The following is a 20,562-nucleotide window of genomic DNA, read 5'->3' on the forward strand; positions in this document are numbered from 1 at the left end:
ACTGGCACTTTAAATACAATTGAATTGAATTTACAAAATGCAAAGTGAGCAAACTAAAGAAAAAAATCTAAATCAAATCAATATTTGGTGTTGCACCCTTTGCCTTCCAACCAGCATCAATTCGTATAGGTACAAATGCACAAAGTCAGGGATTTTGTAGGATTACAGTCAGGTGTATGATCAAACAGTTATACCAAAAAGGTACTAATGACCATCAATTTCACAAGTAGGTTGAAACACAGTCATTAACTGAAAGCAAAACAGCTTTCACACCTTCCTAAAACTTTTGCACAGTACTGTACAATTTTACACAAAAGTGTGCTTCCAGCTTTGTAGCAGCAGTTCATGTTTGGCTCTTTCCATAGAAGCCATAAAGAAATGGTTTACACTGTTTGGTGCGGAAGAACTTAGCTGGTCTGCGTATAGCTCTGACCTAAAATCCGTCAACATTTCTGGATAAACTTGAACAACAACTACAAGCAACACCTTACTGGCCAACTGCAGTGACTGACCCAACCAGTGTTGTTGTGGCTGTTTGTGGCTGCAGCCCCGTCCCAAGAATAGAGGATTTTATAACAGCATGAATTTGCTCGTTGTTTTAGAGACATGTCTTCAACTATAATATATGGCTGGAATATTTGTGTAACGACATACTTTTGGTATGTCGATTGTACTTACTGTACTGAAAAACATTAACCAAAGAATTGTTAAACTTTCACACAAACAGTTTTTTTCATAAAGGAACACACACTGACACACCTCTTTCTCTCTATGGAAGCGCAGCTTCAGCAGCTGGGAGTCAGGTGCCAACAATTTCTCAACAAAGGTTGCCGGCAGCTTTGTGTTTATCTGGTCCACTATCTGAAAGCAAATGAGGTGTCGATGACTTCAAAACAGAGAACAGAAGTTTAACAGAACAGTAAGGCTCTGGCAGTTACATGTCTGCTTTTCTATCGGAAAGCCTACTCTGAAAATTCAATGGCGATGGCAGGAATCCACTTACACAAATAACAGTAAGGTACATTTATCAACATGATTGAAGTTATGAATCAGGTTTTAACTCTCATAACACAAATATGTGTTAAAGTATGGAAGAAGGAGTATAATCTCAGAAAGAACAAATATAAATAGTCCGAGCATTTGTGGGTTTATAATTCTAGTTTGATATAGGTGACAGTACCAGAGTGAGGAGGCTGAGCACTGCCAGATTGTAGTCTGAGCCACAGGTCTGGCAGCAGTCCAGCTGGTCCAGACCATAGGCTAGGACAGCTTCCATTAGATGACCACAGGGTTCCACGCTGGCCAGCAACACACCAACACATTCATTTCCTGCTGTGAGAACGGCCTCTGAGAACTGGACCTGTTTCGCTGTAGTCACACAGGTAAGGACCCGGTTCAGAACCTGAGGCAAAACAAAAACAACCACAATAAAACAATACTCCGATACCATAAAAACCTTTGTATGGCATTTACAATCACGGCTTGAGGAGGATGTCGCAAAAAAGTTAAACACATCCCATACTGCTAGCGTCAGACTGTGCCTCCGTTGTCATGACTGATTTCAAATTTGCGAAAGACAAAAACCATACACACATACATTCCACATTATGCTGTCTGTGATTGCACAATACAAAAGTATTTAAATTTTGCAGCAGACCAGAAACACTTCTTGGGAGTACAGTTATGGCTTTGGCAAAGAAACCGTTTTTTAACCTGTTTATCCATGCTTTTATTGTCCTGTACCATTTGCCCGAGGGTCCAAAGCAGTTCACAGTGTCCTGGGTGGGATGGGTCCTTGAGGATGCTATGGGCTTTTTTTTCAGGCAGTGGGAGTTGTACAGATCTTCCAGAGAGGGTTGAGGGCAGCCGATGATTTTCTGGGCAGTGGTGACAAGGGAATATTTCCTCTCTACTACCATGCCGCTGGCGAACAACAGCGTCAGAACGCTCTCTGTGGAGCAGTGGTAGAAAGACACAAGTGGTTTCTGTGCAAGGTGGTTGTTTCTGAGGATCCTAAGGAGGTCTCTGCTGTGGATTCTTAACCAACACTGTGTGAGCCCTCAGGTCAGGTCCTCCTCTATCTGCACCCCCCGACACCAGAAGTCAGAGACCCTTGGCACACAGTCCCCGCCGACGTACACGAGCTGAATGTCTGTTTTTTTTTTTCCTTGTATAGTCGATAACCATCTCCTTGGTCTTGGTGGTTTGTAAGGCCAGGGCACCACACTGACGGCCACTCTGCCTCATCCCCTGCAGAGATGATCCCCATAACTATTGTATCATCAGGAAACTGTTGATGATGCTGTTGCTGGAGGGGGTGGAGGAGGAGTCAGGGGTGTAGAGCATATAGAGAAGGGGGCTCTGTAGACAAACAGGTGTGGATGGGGGTTGGAGATAATGTGGCTCCGGACAGGTTTCTCAAAGCATTTCATGACAACAGATGTACGTGCAACTGGAAAGCAGGCGTTCAGGCTACTGATGGTGGGCTTTTTTTTGGCAATGTGATTATTCTGTTATACAAGATGCAGGCAAGATGGCAGGGTTGACTGGAACAAGATCTTGGCGAAGACCTCAGCCAGTGCGCACAGTCCTTGAGCATTCGTCCAGAGAAGCCATCAGGCAGGTGATGTAAACAGGAAAACAAATATATATTTTCAGATCAAGTTTATTGATACAACATCAATAGTGTGTTCACCATCCAAAGAATAAAGAACATACAGTACTTATTCTAATCAGAACCTGTTTCATTGCCACGTATGTTACACAAAAAACCAGAAGAAAATTGTCTTGGCATAAGGTGCAAATATGCAATATAAATATAATACTAGAATTGGAAAGAACTTACAATAAGAAAACCAAAGTATGACAAAAGCATTAAAAAGAATGCACAGTGACATGACTGGAATTTTTTAAACATGAGAGCTGTACAGTCAGTGCATAAATATGATCCTGCAGTATTCACAGTATTGAAAGAAAAAAAAACAGGATGACCAGGAACGAGCGCTAATGTAACTCATAAACAGATCATAGAATACACAACGTAACATGTAATGAAATGCCTTTACAGCAAGGTTAGTTTGTGTGTGAGGTGCCGTGTGTGGCTATGTGTTGTTCACGAGGCTGGTTGCAGAGGGGAACAAACTGTTCTTGTGGCATCAGGTTTTGGTCTTGATGGACCACAGCCTCCTGCCAGAAGGGAGTGGCTCAAAGAGTCCATGTCCAGGGTGAGAGGGGTCTTCATCTTCCTGAGGTCTATTACTATCTCCACTGTCTTAACCACATTCAGTTCCAGGTTGTTGTGGCTGCACCACGCCACTAGATGGTCAATCTTTCACCTGTAGGCCGACTCATCCTCTTCAGAGAGGAGCTTGATGAGGGTGGTGTCGTCTGCAAACTTCAGGAGATTGACAGACTGGTGACTGGAGATACAGATTCCAGAGAAATGCGAGAAGAGTATGGGAGAAAGAACACAGTCTTGAGGGGAACCAGTGCTGATGGTCCAAGTGCTACCCTCATATGCTGCTTCCTTTCAGACAGGAAGTCTGTGATTCACCTGCAGGTGGCAGAGTCTGGCACATTCAGCTGGGAAAGTCCTTTAACAGCGATGATGATGATGATGGTGTTGATGGAGCTGAAGTCCACAAACAGGATCCCGGCATAGGTTCAAAAGACTCAAAAGACTTCATGACCACAGAGGTCAGGGCGACAGGATGCAGTCATTAAGCCCTGTGGCTCTTGGTTTCCAGTTACGTATTTAAATTGTCTGTGAACACTGGACAGGCGAACCGCAGAGTAGACTAGAGTCCAGAGCAGGTGCTTTGCAGGGGTTCTGTCTCGCAAAACGTCTGTTGACGTCTCTCTCCAGGATGGTGAGAGACTGTGTGGTGGAGAGGGAGGGGGTCTCTGGAGTGAGTGGCTGTGGAGAGTCACTGGTGGGGGAGGTGAAGGTGGGGGGCTAGAGTTATTGTTGGAAGGTGCTGTGCGAGAAAAGTGCAGGACTGTCCCATTGTCTTTCAAATCTGCAGTAGAACTCATTCAGGCTGTTGGTGAGGCAGAGGTCGTTGGTGGAGTGGGGGTCTTGAGGATTGTAGTTTGTTATTTATATGAACCCTTTCCAGACAGAGGTAGAGTCATTGGTTGAGAACCTGTACCTTGACTCTATGAACCTGTCTCTGTCCTCACTCCTAAATGCTTCCTCCTTCTCCTGCCATTGCATAGTTTGGCAGCGCACCAGGGTTTATAGTTGTTGTAACTCAGCCAGGTGCATGACGGTACACAGCAGTCCTCGCAGATGCTGATGTATGACACCACAGTCTTTGTGTACTCATCCAGACTGTTGGTAGCAGTCTTGAACACATCCTAGTCAGTAGAGTCCAAACACGCCTGAAGTTTCGCCACAACTGTGCTAGCTCAGTGTTTTGATGTCCTCAACAGGTTTAGAAAGCTTTCTTTTCTGACTGTATGCAGGAATCAGGTGAAAAAAGGCATGGACCAAGTGTCCAAGCACAGCACGGGGTACAGCATGACAGGATTTTGTTAACTTTAGTGTGATCCAGTGATCCAGGATGTTCTCCTCTCTGCTCAGACATTTAATGAGCTGTCTGTGTTTTAGGACTCTGTGTGCGAGGTTACCTTTGATAAAGTCACTGAGGACAATAGCAAAGCAGTTCGGGTAAGTCGGCTCCACACACAGAGTCTGGTCTGTGAGTATACGCCTATAAATTCCAATCGGCAGCTCTATAGTAAGAAAGGTGACGAAAGGTTAGCGACAACAGCGACCACAGTCAAATGCATTCCTGGGGCCAGAGCAACAAGGACAACATGGAATCGTATTTTAAACTGCTGGCCAAGGATAAGCATTAATACAGTAAGACTGTAATATATGTCGGCAGTAATGACACACGGCTGCGCCAGTCAGAGGCCACTAAAATGAAGGTTGAGTCAGTATGTACTCTTGCAAAGGCTATGTTGGATTCCGCAGTTTGCTCTGGACCCCTACCCCATCTGACTGGCTGTCCAGGTGGTGTCCAGCAAACGAGCTTTGAAGATAATTGGCAGACCTTTTAGGAAAAGCTAGTCTCATCAGGAGAGACGGCATCCATCCCACTTTGGATGGAGCAGCTCTCATATCTAGAAATCTGACCGAGTTTCTTATTAAACCAAAACCATGACAACCCAGAGTTGAGACCAGGAGGCAGAGCTGCAGTCCTACACGCCTCTCTGCGCTTCCATTACAGTTACCCACCCAATATCCCATGGAGACTGTGTCTGTCCCCCGACCACTTAAAGTAATTAAATCAAAGCCTAAATGAATCCACTCCCCACAGTCATATTAACACTGGCCGAGGAGGAGTTGCAGCTATTTTTGACCCAAACCTATCATTCAATCCAAAGCCTAAACTCAACTATCATTCATTCAGAAGCTTTGTTCTTAGTCTTTCATACCCAACCTGGAAAACAGTACAACCAATTTGTATTGTTGTAGTCTACCGCACTCCTGGCCCATATTCTGAATTTCTACTGGAATTTTCAGTTTCTATTGAGTCTACTCCTTACAAATAAACAATGAATAAAGGAATTATTATGGGTGATTTAAATATCCATGTGGACAATGATAACAGCCTTTGCACAGTATTCATCTCTTTGTACGATTCAATCAGCTTCTGTCAGTGGCAACATAAACCCACTCACTATTTTTAATCACACTCTTGACCTTGGTTTGACATACTGCATTGAAATTCAGAATTTAAAAGTCATTGAACAAAATCCTCTTTTAGCTGAGCATTGTTTAGTAACCTCTGAATTTGTATTACTTGACTACATACCACCAAGAAAAAACTGCCATACTAGATACCTGTCTGATAGTGCTGTGGCTAAATTTAAGGAAGCAATGCCACTGTCATTTATTTCAGCATCATGTCTCAGTACCGCAGAACATTCCAATACTAAAGAAAAGTCTTCCAACAATTGTAGTCCCTCTGAAATCAATCACTTTTGTGATAGCACTGCACACTCACGAAGGATAACACTTGATTCTACTGCCCCGCCAAAAAAGAAACACAAAGCAAGAGTCTAGCGCCATGGTATAATACTGAGGTTCACACACTAAAGCAAAATGCAGAAAAAATTGAAACGAAATGACGTTCCTCTAAACTCAAAGAATCTCGCTCAACCTGGCAAGTCAGCCTTAAATCATATAGGACGACCCTATGGACTGCCAGAGCAGCCTATTACTCCAAAAAGTGCTTGTTCAAGGGGGAACATTGGGTTCTCTATATTAAAATTTAATTAAAGAGTTTGGTCTAGACCTGCTCTAATTGGAAAGTGTCATGAGATAACTTTTGTTGTGAATTGGCGCTATATAAATAAACTGAATTGAAAACTGAATTGAAAATTAATTGAGGAAAACAAGAACCCCAGGTTTCTGTTCAGCACTGTATCCAGGCTGACAGAGAGCCACAGTGCTATCGAGCCTTGTATCCCTGTGACCCTCAGCAGCAATGACTTTATAATCTGTTTTAATGACAAGATTTTAAACATTAGAGACAAAATCCAACACCTGCTGACCTCAGTTGGTACTGATCTACCTTGTAACACTGGAACCTTAGAAACAGCAGAACAACCAGATAATCCATTAAACCATTAAACAAAACTTAGTTCCGCTTGATGAAGATGCATGGAGAGACACATGGAAACCATGTAAGGAAAGAATAAACAAGGAAAGTTGTTACCGTCTGAAGCAAACTTCATTTCTGATGACAGCACATCGAGAAAACGTTAATGGCTTTAGAGGCTGCTGATGTCTGAACACATACCCTTTGCCAATATTAAAAGGTACACAGTATACTATGCTTTACCTGTTTAACAAACACCTGCACATGAATAAGAGGTTGCATTCTGTGTTTATACCGTGAACTGAGTCCGCTCAGAGGCACAGCATTCATTTCTATTGGAACAATGTGTTATTTATTAATTATTTGCACTTGAATTTATCGATATTCCCATTATCAATTAATTATTTAATAACTAAAATTGACTGTGGTGTCTTTAGCTGACTGGAAATGATATAAATGGTTAAAGGTTTCAAGGAAAATTGAAATAACAACAAGCCGGCGGCTCAGGAATCATCAAATTCACATGACTAAATGGAACTGATACTACTCTGTCTTAACATTTTTCTCAGAAATGAAGAAAGTCATTTGTGGTCCTTTTGTTTCGAACTTCAGTTTATGCTATAATCTGTCCTCTTTCCAGCACGAAATTTTAGCGATGTTGTTTATTTATCAAATCAGTCTGATCAGCTGAAGTGTGCAGTCGGTAACTGATATAACTCGCAGAAGTAGGAACTTTCGGACAGCATGCGGACCATAACGACTTCCATGTCAAGCTAAGATGGGGAGTGAGAAACCGTTAAATAAGGGAATTGAGATGTACATATTGTATCTTTAATAAGATAAGAACACAGCCCTCAGTCAGGTTCTCCTAGATGTGGCTCTTACATCTGTGACGTAGACCTCAGTAATAGGTGGTCCTCTGAAGGGGCTGAATCGCTCTCCGATGCTGCGGACTACTGTACTGAAAACCCTCAGTAGAGCTGCTAGTTTTGGCAGTGACACCGATGGAGGGGGGATGTCTTCATCCAGGGCCTCACCTGACACCACATGGTTCAGATCCTAAACACAGAACAGACTCAGTCAAGTCTTGGACAAAAACATTCAATAATGAAACAATGAAAACTCCATAACTCCTTGCTTCTTCTTACCTCAAATTTTATAGAAAAAAAATAGAACTAATTCCTAATTTTAACACTAATTGGACTAATATTCATATCAGACATCGGCCCAATAAGATATGATTATCCTTTACTGATTCCCAAAAGGAAAATTGGAGATACTGACTCAACGTTTGGATGAGGTATTGTTGACAATGGTGCTGATATTGGGAATTTTATGTTTGCATCTACTTGCTTATTTACACAAAATATTTATGAAGAATTTTGATAACAAAGAATAATAATCCCCGACTCTTCCACACAGTGAGGCACACTTATTACTTACTAACACTTGTATTGGATCACTACTCTATATCAATAAATATCCGAATAAATATCCTAGCCTATTGTCTGTCTATTTCTCTCTCTCTCTCAACCGAAACGGTCAAGGCAGATGGCCGCCCATCTTGAGTCAGGGTCTGCTCTGAGGTTTCTGCCTTCTAAAAGGCAGTTTTTCCTCGCCACTGTCGCCAAGTGCTTGCTCAAGGGGGAATGTTGGGCTCTCTGTATTACAGTTTAATTAAAGAGTTTGGTCTAGAAATGCTCAAATTGGAGAAGTGTCATGAGATAACTTTTGTTGTGAATTGGCGCTATATAAATAAACTGAACTGAATTGAAAATAAACAGAATAAATTTTGGTATCAGAATCAAATCTGAAGAACAGAGGATGCCTACTAAGTGGCTTTAGAGCTTTGCTATAGAGAAGCTCAGTGTGGTCTCAGCAGCATGCTTTAAGAATCTGGATTAACCTCACCTCTGCATATGCCTCCATATCCTCCAAGAACTGTCCCAGCAATGTGGTGGAGAAGGTCAGGTCTGCCACCCAGAACTGCTCCAGACTTTGCAGCCAGCCTAAACACAGATAGGGAGAGCTGAGTGTTAGATAGACTGGGATGTCATTAGACAACTACTAGTCCTAGAGTAGTATGTCGACAGAGCAGCAGCAGCACAATGTGATTACAATTACGCTACACAATAACCAATATAGGCTACCTCTATGTTGTCTGATTTAGGAAGAACACATGCTGCATGAAATAATATTTGGGCCATACTGCAAATTCAGCAAATGTTACAGAATCAGTTATTTCTTTCTTTGTGCTAAAAAAACGTAAGCCTATATCACTGGGACAAGAGACAAGTTTATTCGCATATTTACTGGTAAAGTGACATTCAATCACAAGTGGTCACTCAAGCTATAATGCCAGATATGCCTGCTCAGCTGCTCCCATGCACTTCTGTCACTTTGAGTTTGTTGTCATCTTTGTGAGAGTCACATTGTAAGTGACGCAAAAGACACTCCAATTTGAGTGGCCACAGCATCTGGAGTGAGATATATCTGTAGACAAATTTCATGTGGTATTTAGCTATCTCGCCTTTTGGCAGTCTGAACAAGGCCACAGGTGTAAGTCATTTCCTGTGTTGACACATGGGTTGATCAATATAGGAGCATTTCTGAATCATCAGGCAGGCATGAGATAGACAACTGAAAAACATGGCTGAAACTCCCTCTGTGTAGACAAGCGGTTGCATGTAACTGTTGAATTAATTTAACTTATAACACAGAAATATACAAAACGTTTTCCAAATTCCATGTCCAATCATTAAATGTTAACCCGACTTTATTACCAGCAGAAAGTGACAAAAAAGTTCGCAATCTACACATCAGAAACCATGCTAAAAATCCTCGAGTGCTAGTAAGAAATCAAACTGACCTGAAACTTGTTGAGTCACTGACTGCTTCTGTGTGTGGTCAATGTGCCAACCAACCAAGATGTCTACTGTGTCCTGTGGGAAAACAGCAAACATTAAGAAGGGCATGAAATTAGCATCAGTCACCCTGTGCAATACCGCTCACTGTTGGAGCCAAACAGTAATGAAGAGGTCAGTGGGTCAGCTGGGATCTATCCTGGGTATAGCTAATGGACCAATTACTGCTGAAACACTCACTCTGAAGTTGGTGCTGAAGACATGCGGGTAGCAGCGAGCCACCTGAAGAATACACTTCACACTTTGGCAAAGCAGCTCTGGTGTGTCAACATTCTCCAAGATGGACTGTAGGTTGCTCATCACCAGCTGAAACACATAAAACAGGTGACTGTCCACATCCCAGGTATCATCCCAGTACACTTTTCCACATCTGTATTGGCATGATGTAATGTATCTGAACCATATTACTATGGTTCAAATACAAGACATTCATTGGCTTTGGAGCATTACATGACAATTTACTAACCTGGAAGAAGATCATAAATGCTAGATTTTGGACACATAACTTCATAAATTTCATTAGTTTGGACTTGTAACATAAAAAAAACAAAAACAAAAAACATTTGCAACTTGATGTGGATTTTAACACCAATAACTCTTGACATCACTTGGACTCAAGCCTTGCCTTGTCTTGAATACCTACCTTAGAAAAATCACACTTCCATTCAACACTATTTCATAAGTAAATCTCCGAAGGCTAAGCAGGTTTGTACCAATAGTCAGTAAAAACAAAAACAACAATGCTGAGAGTCGCTACTGCATTTTTTTCACTTACAATTCCACTACTTCTGTCAAACTCAGAGGGACAGGAACTATATGGTGTATTCAGGTGAAAGACGTACTTTAAATACAGTTTTTTAAAAAACATTTCATGAACAGCGCATTAAAATATAACATCACTCTATGCCTAAGCCTTGCTCCATATGAAGCTGGCCACTGAGTGATTTGGGAACAAAGCACAGTCAAGGGTCGTACAGAAGCCTACTGAAAATTTCTGTGTGGGGTTACCTGCATGACTTGAGAAAAGGCCTTCCTCTCACCAGCAGCCTCCAAAGCACGCTGTGCTGCAACCAGGTACAAGAGCTTAACCTCGTCACGACTGCTTGAAGTTAACTTGAGAAAAAGCCACTTGAAGATACGCTCAGCCTCGTAGCTGAGCACAGTGCAGAGGAGACCCAGGCAGGCTGCTGCATCCTGACGCAACTCCCACAACAGTTTACTGCTGCACACCAACAGGGAGACCACGTTAGAAAACATACAGAATTTGGGACTGGCAGAGAGTGATCACTGTTGCTATGACAGGGTGTCTTTTAGAGTCATGTCTCATTTATGACACATTCAGGACGGTACTGTTTGTCTCCAGACCTTATTGTCATGTTTTGGAGAGATGAAACATCAGAGCACTTACTTCTTTCACTCACTGGAATATCTACATCCATGTGGCAATCGTTAGGTTCTTGATATTCATGCGTAGTTAGACTGAGATGACTAAAAATTATCCAAAATTAAAGCACTACATGCTGTTTTATGTAAATGGGTGCTGAATCCTCAGAAACAAAAGTCAAAAATCATGAACAGGACAGCATTTTACTTAAAGTAACTGAATGGATTTTTCCATGCAGACAAGCTTCTCAAAACAAGTTTGCAACGTAAAAAAACTGCTCACAGTTACAAATATCACAGGATTATCTTTGGTTTGTTTTGATGTTACAAGTTCCCTCCTCCTAGTTGTTGTCTGGAATGCAGTATTACCTATTGCTACACTGTTACATTATACAGCTCATCTATTTTCAATAATTGTTGCCTGACCCAACCGGTCAAGGCAGATGGCCGCCCATCTTGAGCCGGGGTCTGCTCTGAGGTTTCTGCCTTCTAAAAGGCAGTTTTTCCTCGCCACTGTCGCCAAGTGCTTGCTCAAGGGGGAATGTTGGGCTCTCTATATTTTACAATTTAACTACAGAGTTTGGTCTAGACCTGCTCAAATTGGAAAGTGTCATGAGATAACTTTTGTTGTGAATTGGCGCTATATAAATAAACTGAATTGGACTGAATTGTTACCTGAGTAGCAACAGGCACTGACCTACCTATGTATTTTTCCAACTTTTCTGGAAAAAAAATATCTAACACAGCAGCAAATCCAAACAGATCAAAAGCTTTTACAGGCTATCTATATATATATCTCGGTTCCCCACTTTGGCACAATCTAGTTCTGACAGAAAAATGATAGAAACTTGCCTCCAAAGGTGCAAGGCAGGTAGGTATTTATATTTTTTGAGTCCTTTTTTTCCATTTAAAATGTACATTGTTTAGAAAATCTTATTTTTAATGTCATTGGTTTTTCTGACCCAGCTAGGCTGACAACATCTTCTAGCATGTCCAGAATGTAGCCCAAGTCCCGAATCCGATAAACCTAGATAAACCTGAATAAACGTAAACACACAGCTTCCTCTTACCTCTCATTCAAAATATCATTCAAGATGTTGAGGATGGTGTCCAGCTGTTTGACCAGGGTCTGTGTGAGAGAAAACACAATGACGCTATGATCAGTATGTGCTTCAACTTAGCACGAGGAATAATGAACCTACTTTTATGTTGCGTGAACTGACACAAATCATTCTTGCTTTGAGTCAAGGTATCTAATTAAACTACTTTCTATGTGTAGCTGTACTTACACACTGCTAACTGACTGAAGAGAGATAAAATCTAACATTTTGATTATGTTTAGTATTTAAATTTTTAACTTTAGAATGCATAAAGTCACATGCTGCATGAATATGTAAATTGTTGTGTAAAGGTTTTTCCTTCAACATGTTTCACTAGCATTGAGCCCTGTCTCCAATGATCAAATCAGAATCAGAATCAGAATTCCTTTATTTATCCCCGAAGGGAAATTCTTTTAAGAGTGAAGAACTGTCTGGGGTCTTGTCTCTGAGCAAGTCCAATATCCAGTTGCAAAGTGTGGTACTCAAGCCCAGATTTTTACTTAATATGGATAGCTCTTAACAGCCTATCACACAGCAAAAATAAACATGACAACAGTCAGTCGACTGCCTCTGCTCACTGCATTTGTGCCTGTTGCTTGCCTTGCATGGGGGAGGGGCTATGCTCACACACAGACAGTGGACAGCAGGTTAACTTCTGAGCAGAGCCCACAGTGGACACAATCAACTCTAATTATAAATTTTACTGCCATCAATGATGACAATGCTCATTACCTATTAAGGACAACAAAAGGAAGGAAGTATGATCAGCTTACCAAATGCCCGTTGAATAAGGAGAAAGCAAACTGACAGAAATACAGTAACTTTGCTCTCTTGATCCACATTTGTTTTACACAGCCACACTTGTGCTAAGGCGTTTCGAGTGAACTAGCGTTATCCTCGAAAGCTGAGAAAAATGTTACTTAAAAGATAACACAGGGTCAATTGTATGGAAGAGCGCTGGATATCGCAAAAGCAATAAAGCACAGAAACAGGTGGTCTATAAAGCCACAGTCAGTAACTGCCAGCAACAACGCTGTTATTTTAATAAGTTACATAGCAAGCTAGCCTATCAATTTGTTTTTTAAAGCAGATAAAGCTTGTTTGCAAAATTAAATGTTACATTCAAGTCAAGTTTTTTTTTTGTCACTTCAGACTTTTTAGGTACAAGGATGTGGCCAAGTTAAAGCAGCGTGAATATTTATAATTGTGCGCTGTAACTGCCACGATTCCCCTGATTTCTGAATTAACAAAAGCCAATGCCATTCATCTTCATGCATCATATGTCTTAAATCAGTGACATTTAAATGCAGAGACATAATGAAGAGGGTTCACGAACCACTTTGCTCTCGCCATGGCTGATGAATTCCTTCAACTGTTTAAGGGTGGCCAGCCTGCGGTCGCGATCATCTTCCCTGGAGACTCGGCGCAGGAGGTTGGCCAGCCGAGACTCCTCTGAGTGAGCCATCCCTCTGTCTGCAGAAACACCACACAAACAATCTCACTACAGCAATTCACATGCTGCATGTTTAGCATCACATATGCACTGACATCAGGAAATATACTGAAGCATAAAAATTAACAATAAATGAACTACAGCCAGTTCTGCTTATTTTATTTTTTATGTTAAGAGGAGACACTAGTGACTGTGAAATTGGATTTTTCATTATCTTTGACTGCAGAAGACTATTTTGCACTTTTACTTTATTAAACAGATGCGCAGTAGTAGACGGGGCAACTAGATCAGACGTTGCAAGAAAACTCCTGCAACCATTGGGAGGTTTTGGTACCAGACCTTGATCAGGTAAATGATTTGGAGGGTCTACACGTCCACCACCATCATCACATTCCCTACATGTAACTGAAAGGTACAAATACCCAACACTAGTGTCCTACATGACAATCAATATCTCCCAGTAACAAGCATAAAAGCACCACAAGATGGACTAATGCTACGTGGACTGTTTGTGGCACGATGTCCATTGTTTCTTCATATTCCACCTTGTGTTGCATTTATTAGGAATTTGAATTAATATATGGAAGCAGCTTTTTCCACTTTATCCCTACAGGTTCATATACAAATGTAACCTATTATATTCAGGGATATATCCTTTAGGCTGCCAATGTTCATTTTACAGCAATCTAATTTAGTAATATAATTTAAAATAGGAAATGTGATTGCGGCAGATACTAGATGTTTGTCAGAGCTTACCCTGCGATTTCTTCATGTCCTTTGAAGCTAAAGCACGGTTTCCATGCTGAAAAGGAGTCAAATCTGTTGTCAAGTCATTGGGCCTCAACTCTTGCCCCACCGACTTCCAACCAACCGTATTATCACAGACGCCTTGACCAGCTTCATATTCACCTATGAGATACACAACACGTCGGATTCATATAATCAATTTGTTACAGAGAAAAGCATAGACGAATCAAATGAGCAACTTTTAATTCATGCATGTTGAAATTTTAACTTGAGTTACAAACTACAACATATTTTTGTTGAACAGCTTCCTTATGGGAGAGAATGATACTTATTTTACACTATTAGCCCAAATTTGTTTCCTTTATAGTACTGTGATGGTAATTGTACTTGTGTGGTCATGTGTCGGAAAAGGCTCAAGTCATTCTAATGCATATGCATGTCACAGCAGCCATCGTTCTACACTGGGCCTGTAATATATAATTATAAACATTCAGTGATGTTTTTTTTGCCGGAGTGGATTTCAAAAAATGTAATTGTGTAATTCTTGGCCAGCATTTATTTTTTATTTTAATATTTTCACACAATGTTCACACATACACACACACACACACACACAAACACTGGAGATCAAAATTAGAGAACAACCTACAATTTCCTAAATGTCAAGGTCACTGCATAGCCCTATTTGAAATTATCCAAACAGGAGTACAAGAGCAGTATTTTAAAGCAGTATTTTAAGTGTTTTTCATGAGTTACATATATTCTGAAGCACAGTATAAAAAGTTTAAATGAGATATCTGAAAAACAACACTGATCAAATTTAGAGAACACTTTCAGATACCTCCCAGCTACTGGTGTTAATCTGGCACCTGGTGTAATTTCCTTAATTATCTGACAAACCCTATTTAACTGTCAGCCTAATTATCCAGGTTTGACTGACTTTGCAAAATGGTGAGACGTTCTAGGAGGTTGTCCACATGAAGGCCAAAGGGATGACCCTATCAGTCATAGCAGCAGAAATTGGTCATTCCAAATCTGTGATTTCTAGAATATTGCATCTTTACAACGTCACAAACTCATTCAGGTCCCCCAAGAAGGGCTGGTCGTCCACAAAAGACAAAGGCAAGAGAGGACAGGATAATGCGGAGAATCTCAATGGGCAATCGGTTCAACACTGCAGCTGGAACTGCTCGTCAGTTCAGCGCTGAACAGGGTGAGGATCTGTCTCGTCATACAGCATCGCAAAGGCTAGACTAACCTTTGCAGAGAAGCATGTTGTGTGGACAGAGGAGAACTGGTCAAGCTCATGACCATGACAAGTTCGGTCCGATGGGAAACATTATGTCCGTCGTCAAACTGGGGAAAGACTGAACCCAAAGTGTGTATAGAAGTCGATGAAAGGTGGAGGAGGAAGTGTCATGGTTTGGGGAATGTTTTCTGCAGCAGGAGTTGGGCCTCTTATACAGCTACATGGCAGAGTGAATGCAAATGTTCATCAGAACCTTCTTCGACAACATGTGGTTCCTTCCCTGTGTTCATCACCCAAATCAGCCAGCAATTATCACACGGGACAACGCCCCCTGTCACACGGCAAAACGGGTAAAGCAGTTCCTCGAAACTGAAACCACTGAAATAATGAAATGGCCAGCCTAGGGTCCTGATCTAAACCCAGTAGAAAATCCTTGGCAACAAAGTTATGGCCTAGAAACCCACTACAGTCACCGAACTGTGGAGGAGACCGGAAGAAGAGTGGACCAAAAATCACACTGGAGCAGTTTGAGACTAGTGATGTGCTCAAGTCATTCAAAGCAACAGCCTGTACACTTCCTACTAATTGTAACCTTCAGATATTTTAGCTGTAATCTTTCTCCATGCTACAGTCATTGCTGTTCTGTAACTTTGATCAGGTGTTTTTCTGCAAAATAAAGGTTTTTTTTGTTGAAGTGCCTTGGTTATTTTGTAAAACACTGTTCTAGCAGCATGGTATAGCCGCAACAAAAATTCCTTCAAATGTTGAGCAATGAAGATTACATTATTTCAGGAAAAAAAAAACAAAAAAACAAGTGTTCTTAAATTGTTGTTTAGTTTTGATCTCCAGTGTGTATCAAACACCTCTATACATCAAACTGGGGGTACAGTTAACCAGTGTTCTGCTATATACCTGCTACCAGCCAGCATGGCCAACCACATGTAATAGACAATGGAGTCTTCCACTTTCATGACAGCTAAGAATTTGGCTGGACCAAACTCTCCATGTAAACAGACTGAAGCTGATTTTGAGCACAAAATGCTGTGCAAAACACAATATGTGTTTTGTTGGGGGGGGACCAACCTGTATCATCATCGCAAACCAACAAGGACCTGTTACGTTTACGATAAAAACAATTTGGCGTGTAGTTCCCCTTTAATACTTTGACACCTACAGATACACTGTAATAACACTGTAGCACAGGTCTCACCCTCTTCCTGGTGTGTATCTGCAGCAGCATAGGCATTGCTGGGCACCACTGGATGGTCAGGGCAGCTGGAGGGCAACACGTTGTACAATGCTGCTGAACCAAGCTCTCTGGACTTTACTCCGTCCTGGCTGGATAACACACTGTCAACTCTAAATACATGGAGACAAACACGGACAGACACACACACAAATCGAGTGTCGGTGAAGTCAATTTAAAGTTAACTTTACAGTAACAATTATTATTTATGTTGGGGTTTTCTTTTTTCTTGAAATGAAAGCAGCTTATTAAGATCATCTCAAATTGATCACAGACCCCTAAACTGAGTTAAAATTGTATTGTGGCAGATTGTATCATTGCCAAACTCAAACTGTTACTACTTTTAAGCTTGAAGAAACCTGAAGAAAAACTCTAAGCTCCATCTCTACTACCACATCCCTGTTTGTTTGTTTCACTAATCTCTGCTGAGCTCATGGCTACATCCCCTCAACTAACATGTGGCCCCTGGTGACGGAGATCTAATTTCAGACAACACTGCAACTATTTTCAGGTTAACGCAGCGCTGTGAGTTGGCAGTGGAAAAGATCAGACAGGAATCAGAAAGCGGTCAAACTTCACAAGAGCCTGGGAAGAAAAAAAAAAGCTTCTGATATATGAAAGTTGAAAGTAGTTGCAGTTCAATTACCCACATTGAATGGGGTCTGGATGGGGTCAGACCCAGGGTCTGCTCCGAGGTTTCTGCCTTCTAAAAGGCAGTTTTTCCTCGCCACTGTCGCCAAGTGCTTGCTCAAGGGGGAATGTTGGGCTCTCTGTATTACAATTTAATTAAAGAGTTTGGTCTAGACCTGCTTTAATTGGAAAGTGTCATGAGATAACTTTTGTTGTGAATTGGCGCTATATAAATAAACTGAATTGAATTGAATCTGAATGTAGTCTGCATTTCCTGCAATGCTGTCATGTTCCCTTGGGATACATCAGAAACTCACAGTATCACAAATCCTTCAGTGTCCGTTACAGTTATGGAAGAATCCAGTTCAAGTCATAAAAGATCCCCCCCAAAAAAATATCATATTGTGTTCTCTTTAACTGTCAGCAGTCCAGGCAGTCTTTGGTGACATCAGGCAATTTAACAGACTGATGTCTTTGACTTGAGTCTTTACTTCCTCCAGTTGACACACGACTTCATACAGCACTGCCCCACACAGGCAGGTACACAGGACTTCCCCTCACTAGCAGGTGAACATATGAACGCTTGTTGACATTCACAACACTGAGCTGGCTGAACGTAGCAAGTGCTGCTGCTGCCCCACCACTTATAGTCAAAAAAGCAAAAAAAGCATTAGTACTGTTTGGAAGTATTTTGCATACGAAGCAAACAACCGGGGAAAAGTCTAAGGAAGTCGATAAATCTATATACAAACAATGCTACAAAGTGGCGGCGACGAAGTCAAGTATCACAACAAACGTGGCGAAGCATCTTCATGAGGAATTTTGAGAGGCCAGTAAAACCCCCCATTTCAACAACACTGAAGTACTACACTTATCAGAAATGTTAAGATTTTTTTATCCTGTTTATAAATCTGTTAGTTCTCTTATTGGCATCTGACACGTGTTTACAAGATACCCAGGAAACACCGTCTGGTTTGTCTCTCCAAAAACTTCCCACTGCTGGTTTTTCTCAGCTTCATTAAATTTTTTTTATTTTATGACCTTCACTTGTTTGGCCTGTGTCTAACCCCTGCAACGTAACGTCATATTGTTTTAATTTGTCTCTCTTTGTTTAAGTGTCTTGTTTAAGAGTGAAACAAGCAGACTGGCGCCCGAGCTGTGTAACTTGCAAAAATGGCTCTGTTACACTACTTTTATTTACTCACCACTGGGGGGTAGGTTGAACAAATTCACCTGCCACTGCACAAAAACATCCAGCCCATGTGACTACTGGCTGCTACTATGTCATTTCTTGGAAATTCTCAGTCTAACTGATGTACAGGTGTTCATTAAACAGGTCAGAGAGACAGTTTGGTATGAGATCCATGTCATCACAATACTATCAGTTAGCACTACATGTTTGAAACATTCCTGCTAGATTTGAAAAGTATGGGGGCTCTTTCTGTATTGATTGCACTTTTACACTGACTTTGCCCACAACCTTTATGTCTTATTAAGTATTCACCATACCAAACAAGACACTGCATTTGACATACAGTGTCCTTCTCCTACATAGTAGCCAGTCAAAACACAACTAGGCAACACGGGGGTCGACGTGATGTCTGAGGAAAACAAACTTTTGTTGTTATTGTATTTGAATTACACCTTTAACTGCTCGCTCTGTCTCTGTGTGACTGGACTTATAAGGTTTATTTACCTGTCGAAAACAATCCTCCTGTGAGGGACAAAATGAGCTACGGTGCACCACCATGCTTTCCCATGTGGTCATGTGTGTCGCTGGGCCTCCAGATTTGACAAGTATGCCTTAACAACCAGCATTTCAATTCATGTTGCGTCTCAGCGGTTAAAACAAACGAACAATTAATCAAATTCCACCAAACTAATAGCCATACAGTGTACCAGTGGCCTTTAGGGGTCCTGAGAGCCTGTGGCCCTGGGACAGTTGCCCCCACTAACCGTACTTTAACCTACAGTTTATGTTACAAATCAAGACTCGTGCTTCAGCAGCACATAGCTGTGTCGAAGTTTGCAGCTGTTTTTCAATCACCTAAAAAATAAAAAAAAATAAAAAAATCAATATCGACAGTGCCATACATTTTTATGTAAACGTTTTAAAATTATGTCCGGAAGTTTTTCGGGAAGTTGATAACGTTACAGCAAGGGTGGCGTCTCTCCTATGCTAGTGGCTACCGTTAGCCAGCGCTAATAGTATCGTGACAATGGTAACCAGTTAAAATAACACCGCTCATTGAGAATCTCTGACACCTTGGTTAACGCCAATCCAAAAATCACTCACTTGATTCACCGTTGCGTCTCAAATGACGACATTATCGTTTTTGATAACGTGCATTATAACGTTATCGTCTGCTGTGAAGGTGAAGGCTGGCATCATTAAGCTTATCCATGCTCTCTAAACATGCTAAGCTAACGTTAGCTCCAGGCTCACCACTCTACGAGGCGACAATGTGAATAAGTGGATAAAACCCTTTCGTGTGGTGCGTATACGTGACAAGCTATGCCAAGATTACGTTTTTTAAGAGAACGCGTTTAACGATTCTGAACATTTACTGCTGAGGTAAAGAGTCACAAAGTACTCCCTCCAATGTGGCCCACAGGCCCAGTGAACCACCAATTTATTTCAACCAGCCTGCTTTGAAGCAGAACACCAACCTGGGCTGCCAGTCATTCCAGTGAGGCTGCAGTTTATGGGCGCCGCTGAGCCGAGACCCCGAGGCTTTACGGCTCATTACCTTTTAGAGAGCCGCATGATCCGCTGACAGCGGTAACCGTTTGTCGTTTTTAGGATTACTTTACACTATTATGTTTTGTCAGGTCTCATAAATCGGTTAGCAACTCCTCGTTCTAGCTAGCTCACGGTTGTGTTTCCGCTTCTTCTTTGAGGTTTCGCGGTAGTTGGACATCAATGACGTTGCATTACTGCCATCTTCTGGACCTAGTTAACTCCGCGCCCAGGTTGTCAGATATTCTCTTCAGTTATTTCCTCCCTGTCCACCTCCACCATACTCCATTATATCCAAAAACTGATCTGAACCAATATGAGGGTTGCACTAACAAAAAAAGTTTTTCAATACAAAGATTTCAACATTTCTTTTTTCAGTTGAAAAGGGATTTTCAATGCCAAAATTTAAAGTCACTATTCTAGCCCCATAAGACTGATTGGATGGATGACCATTAAGATAACTATGTCCTATTTTT

General features: G+C 41.4%; 1 protein-coding gene across 3 annotated transcripts in view; it reads right to left on the reverse strand.

Moving 5' to 3' along the window:
- smg1 (SMG1 nonsense mediated mRNA decay associated PI3K related kinase) overlaps positions 1-20,272 on the reverse strand; it is a 73,154-nt gene extending 52,882 nt beyond the window's left edge. For 2 of the 3 annotated variants that reach the window (XM_046414820.1, XM_046414818.1), the window contains exons 1-12: positions 20,017-20,272; positions 16,681-16,829; positions 14,231-14,383; positions 13,358-13,494; positions 11,992-12,050; positions 10,547-10,760; positions 9,719-9,844; positions 9,484-9,556; positions 8,526-8,623; positions 7,500-7,673; positions 1,181-1,402; positions 760-861 (exon numbers count right to left, since the gene is read on the reverse strand). In XM_046414820.1, the coding sequence (XP_046270776.1) occupies positions 760-861; positions 1,181-1,402; positions 7,500-7,673; positions 8,526-8,623; positions 9,484-9,556; positions 9,719-9,844; positions 10,547-10,760; positions 11,992-12,050; positions 13,358-13,494; positions 14,231-14,383; positions 16,681-16,829; positions 20,017-20,093 (1,584 nt within the window). In that variant the 5' untranslated portion in view covers positions 20,094-20,272. The remainder of the gene's footprint in view (positions 1-759; positions 862-1,180; positions 1,403-7,499; positions 7,674-8,525; positions 8,624-9,483; positions 9,557-9,718; positions 9,845-10,546; positions 10,761-11,991; positions 12,051-13,357; positions 13,495-14,230; positions 14,384-16,680; positions 16,830-20,016) is intronic. The other variant, XM_046414819.1, reaches the window with a different exon arrangement.
- Positions 20,273-20,562: the final 290 nt, after the last annotated feature.

The sequence above is a fragment of the Scatophagus argus genome, chromosome 16 (genome assembly GCF_020382885.2).
Source record: "Scatophagus argus isolate fScaArg1 chromosome 16, fScaArg1.pri, whole genome shotgun sequence".
In the NCBI taxonomy this organism is placed as follows: domain Eukaryota; kingdom Metazoa; phylum Chordata; class Actinopteri; family Scatophagidae; genus Scatophagus; species Scatophagus argus.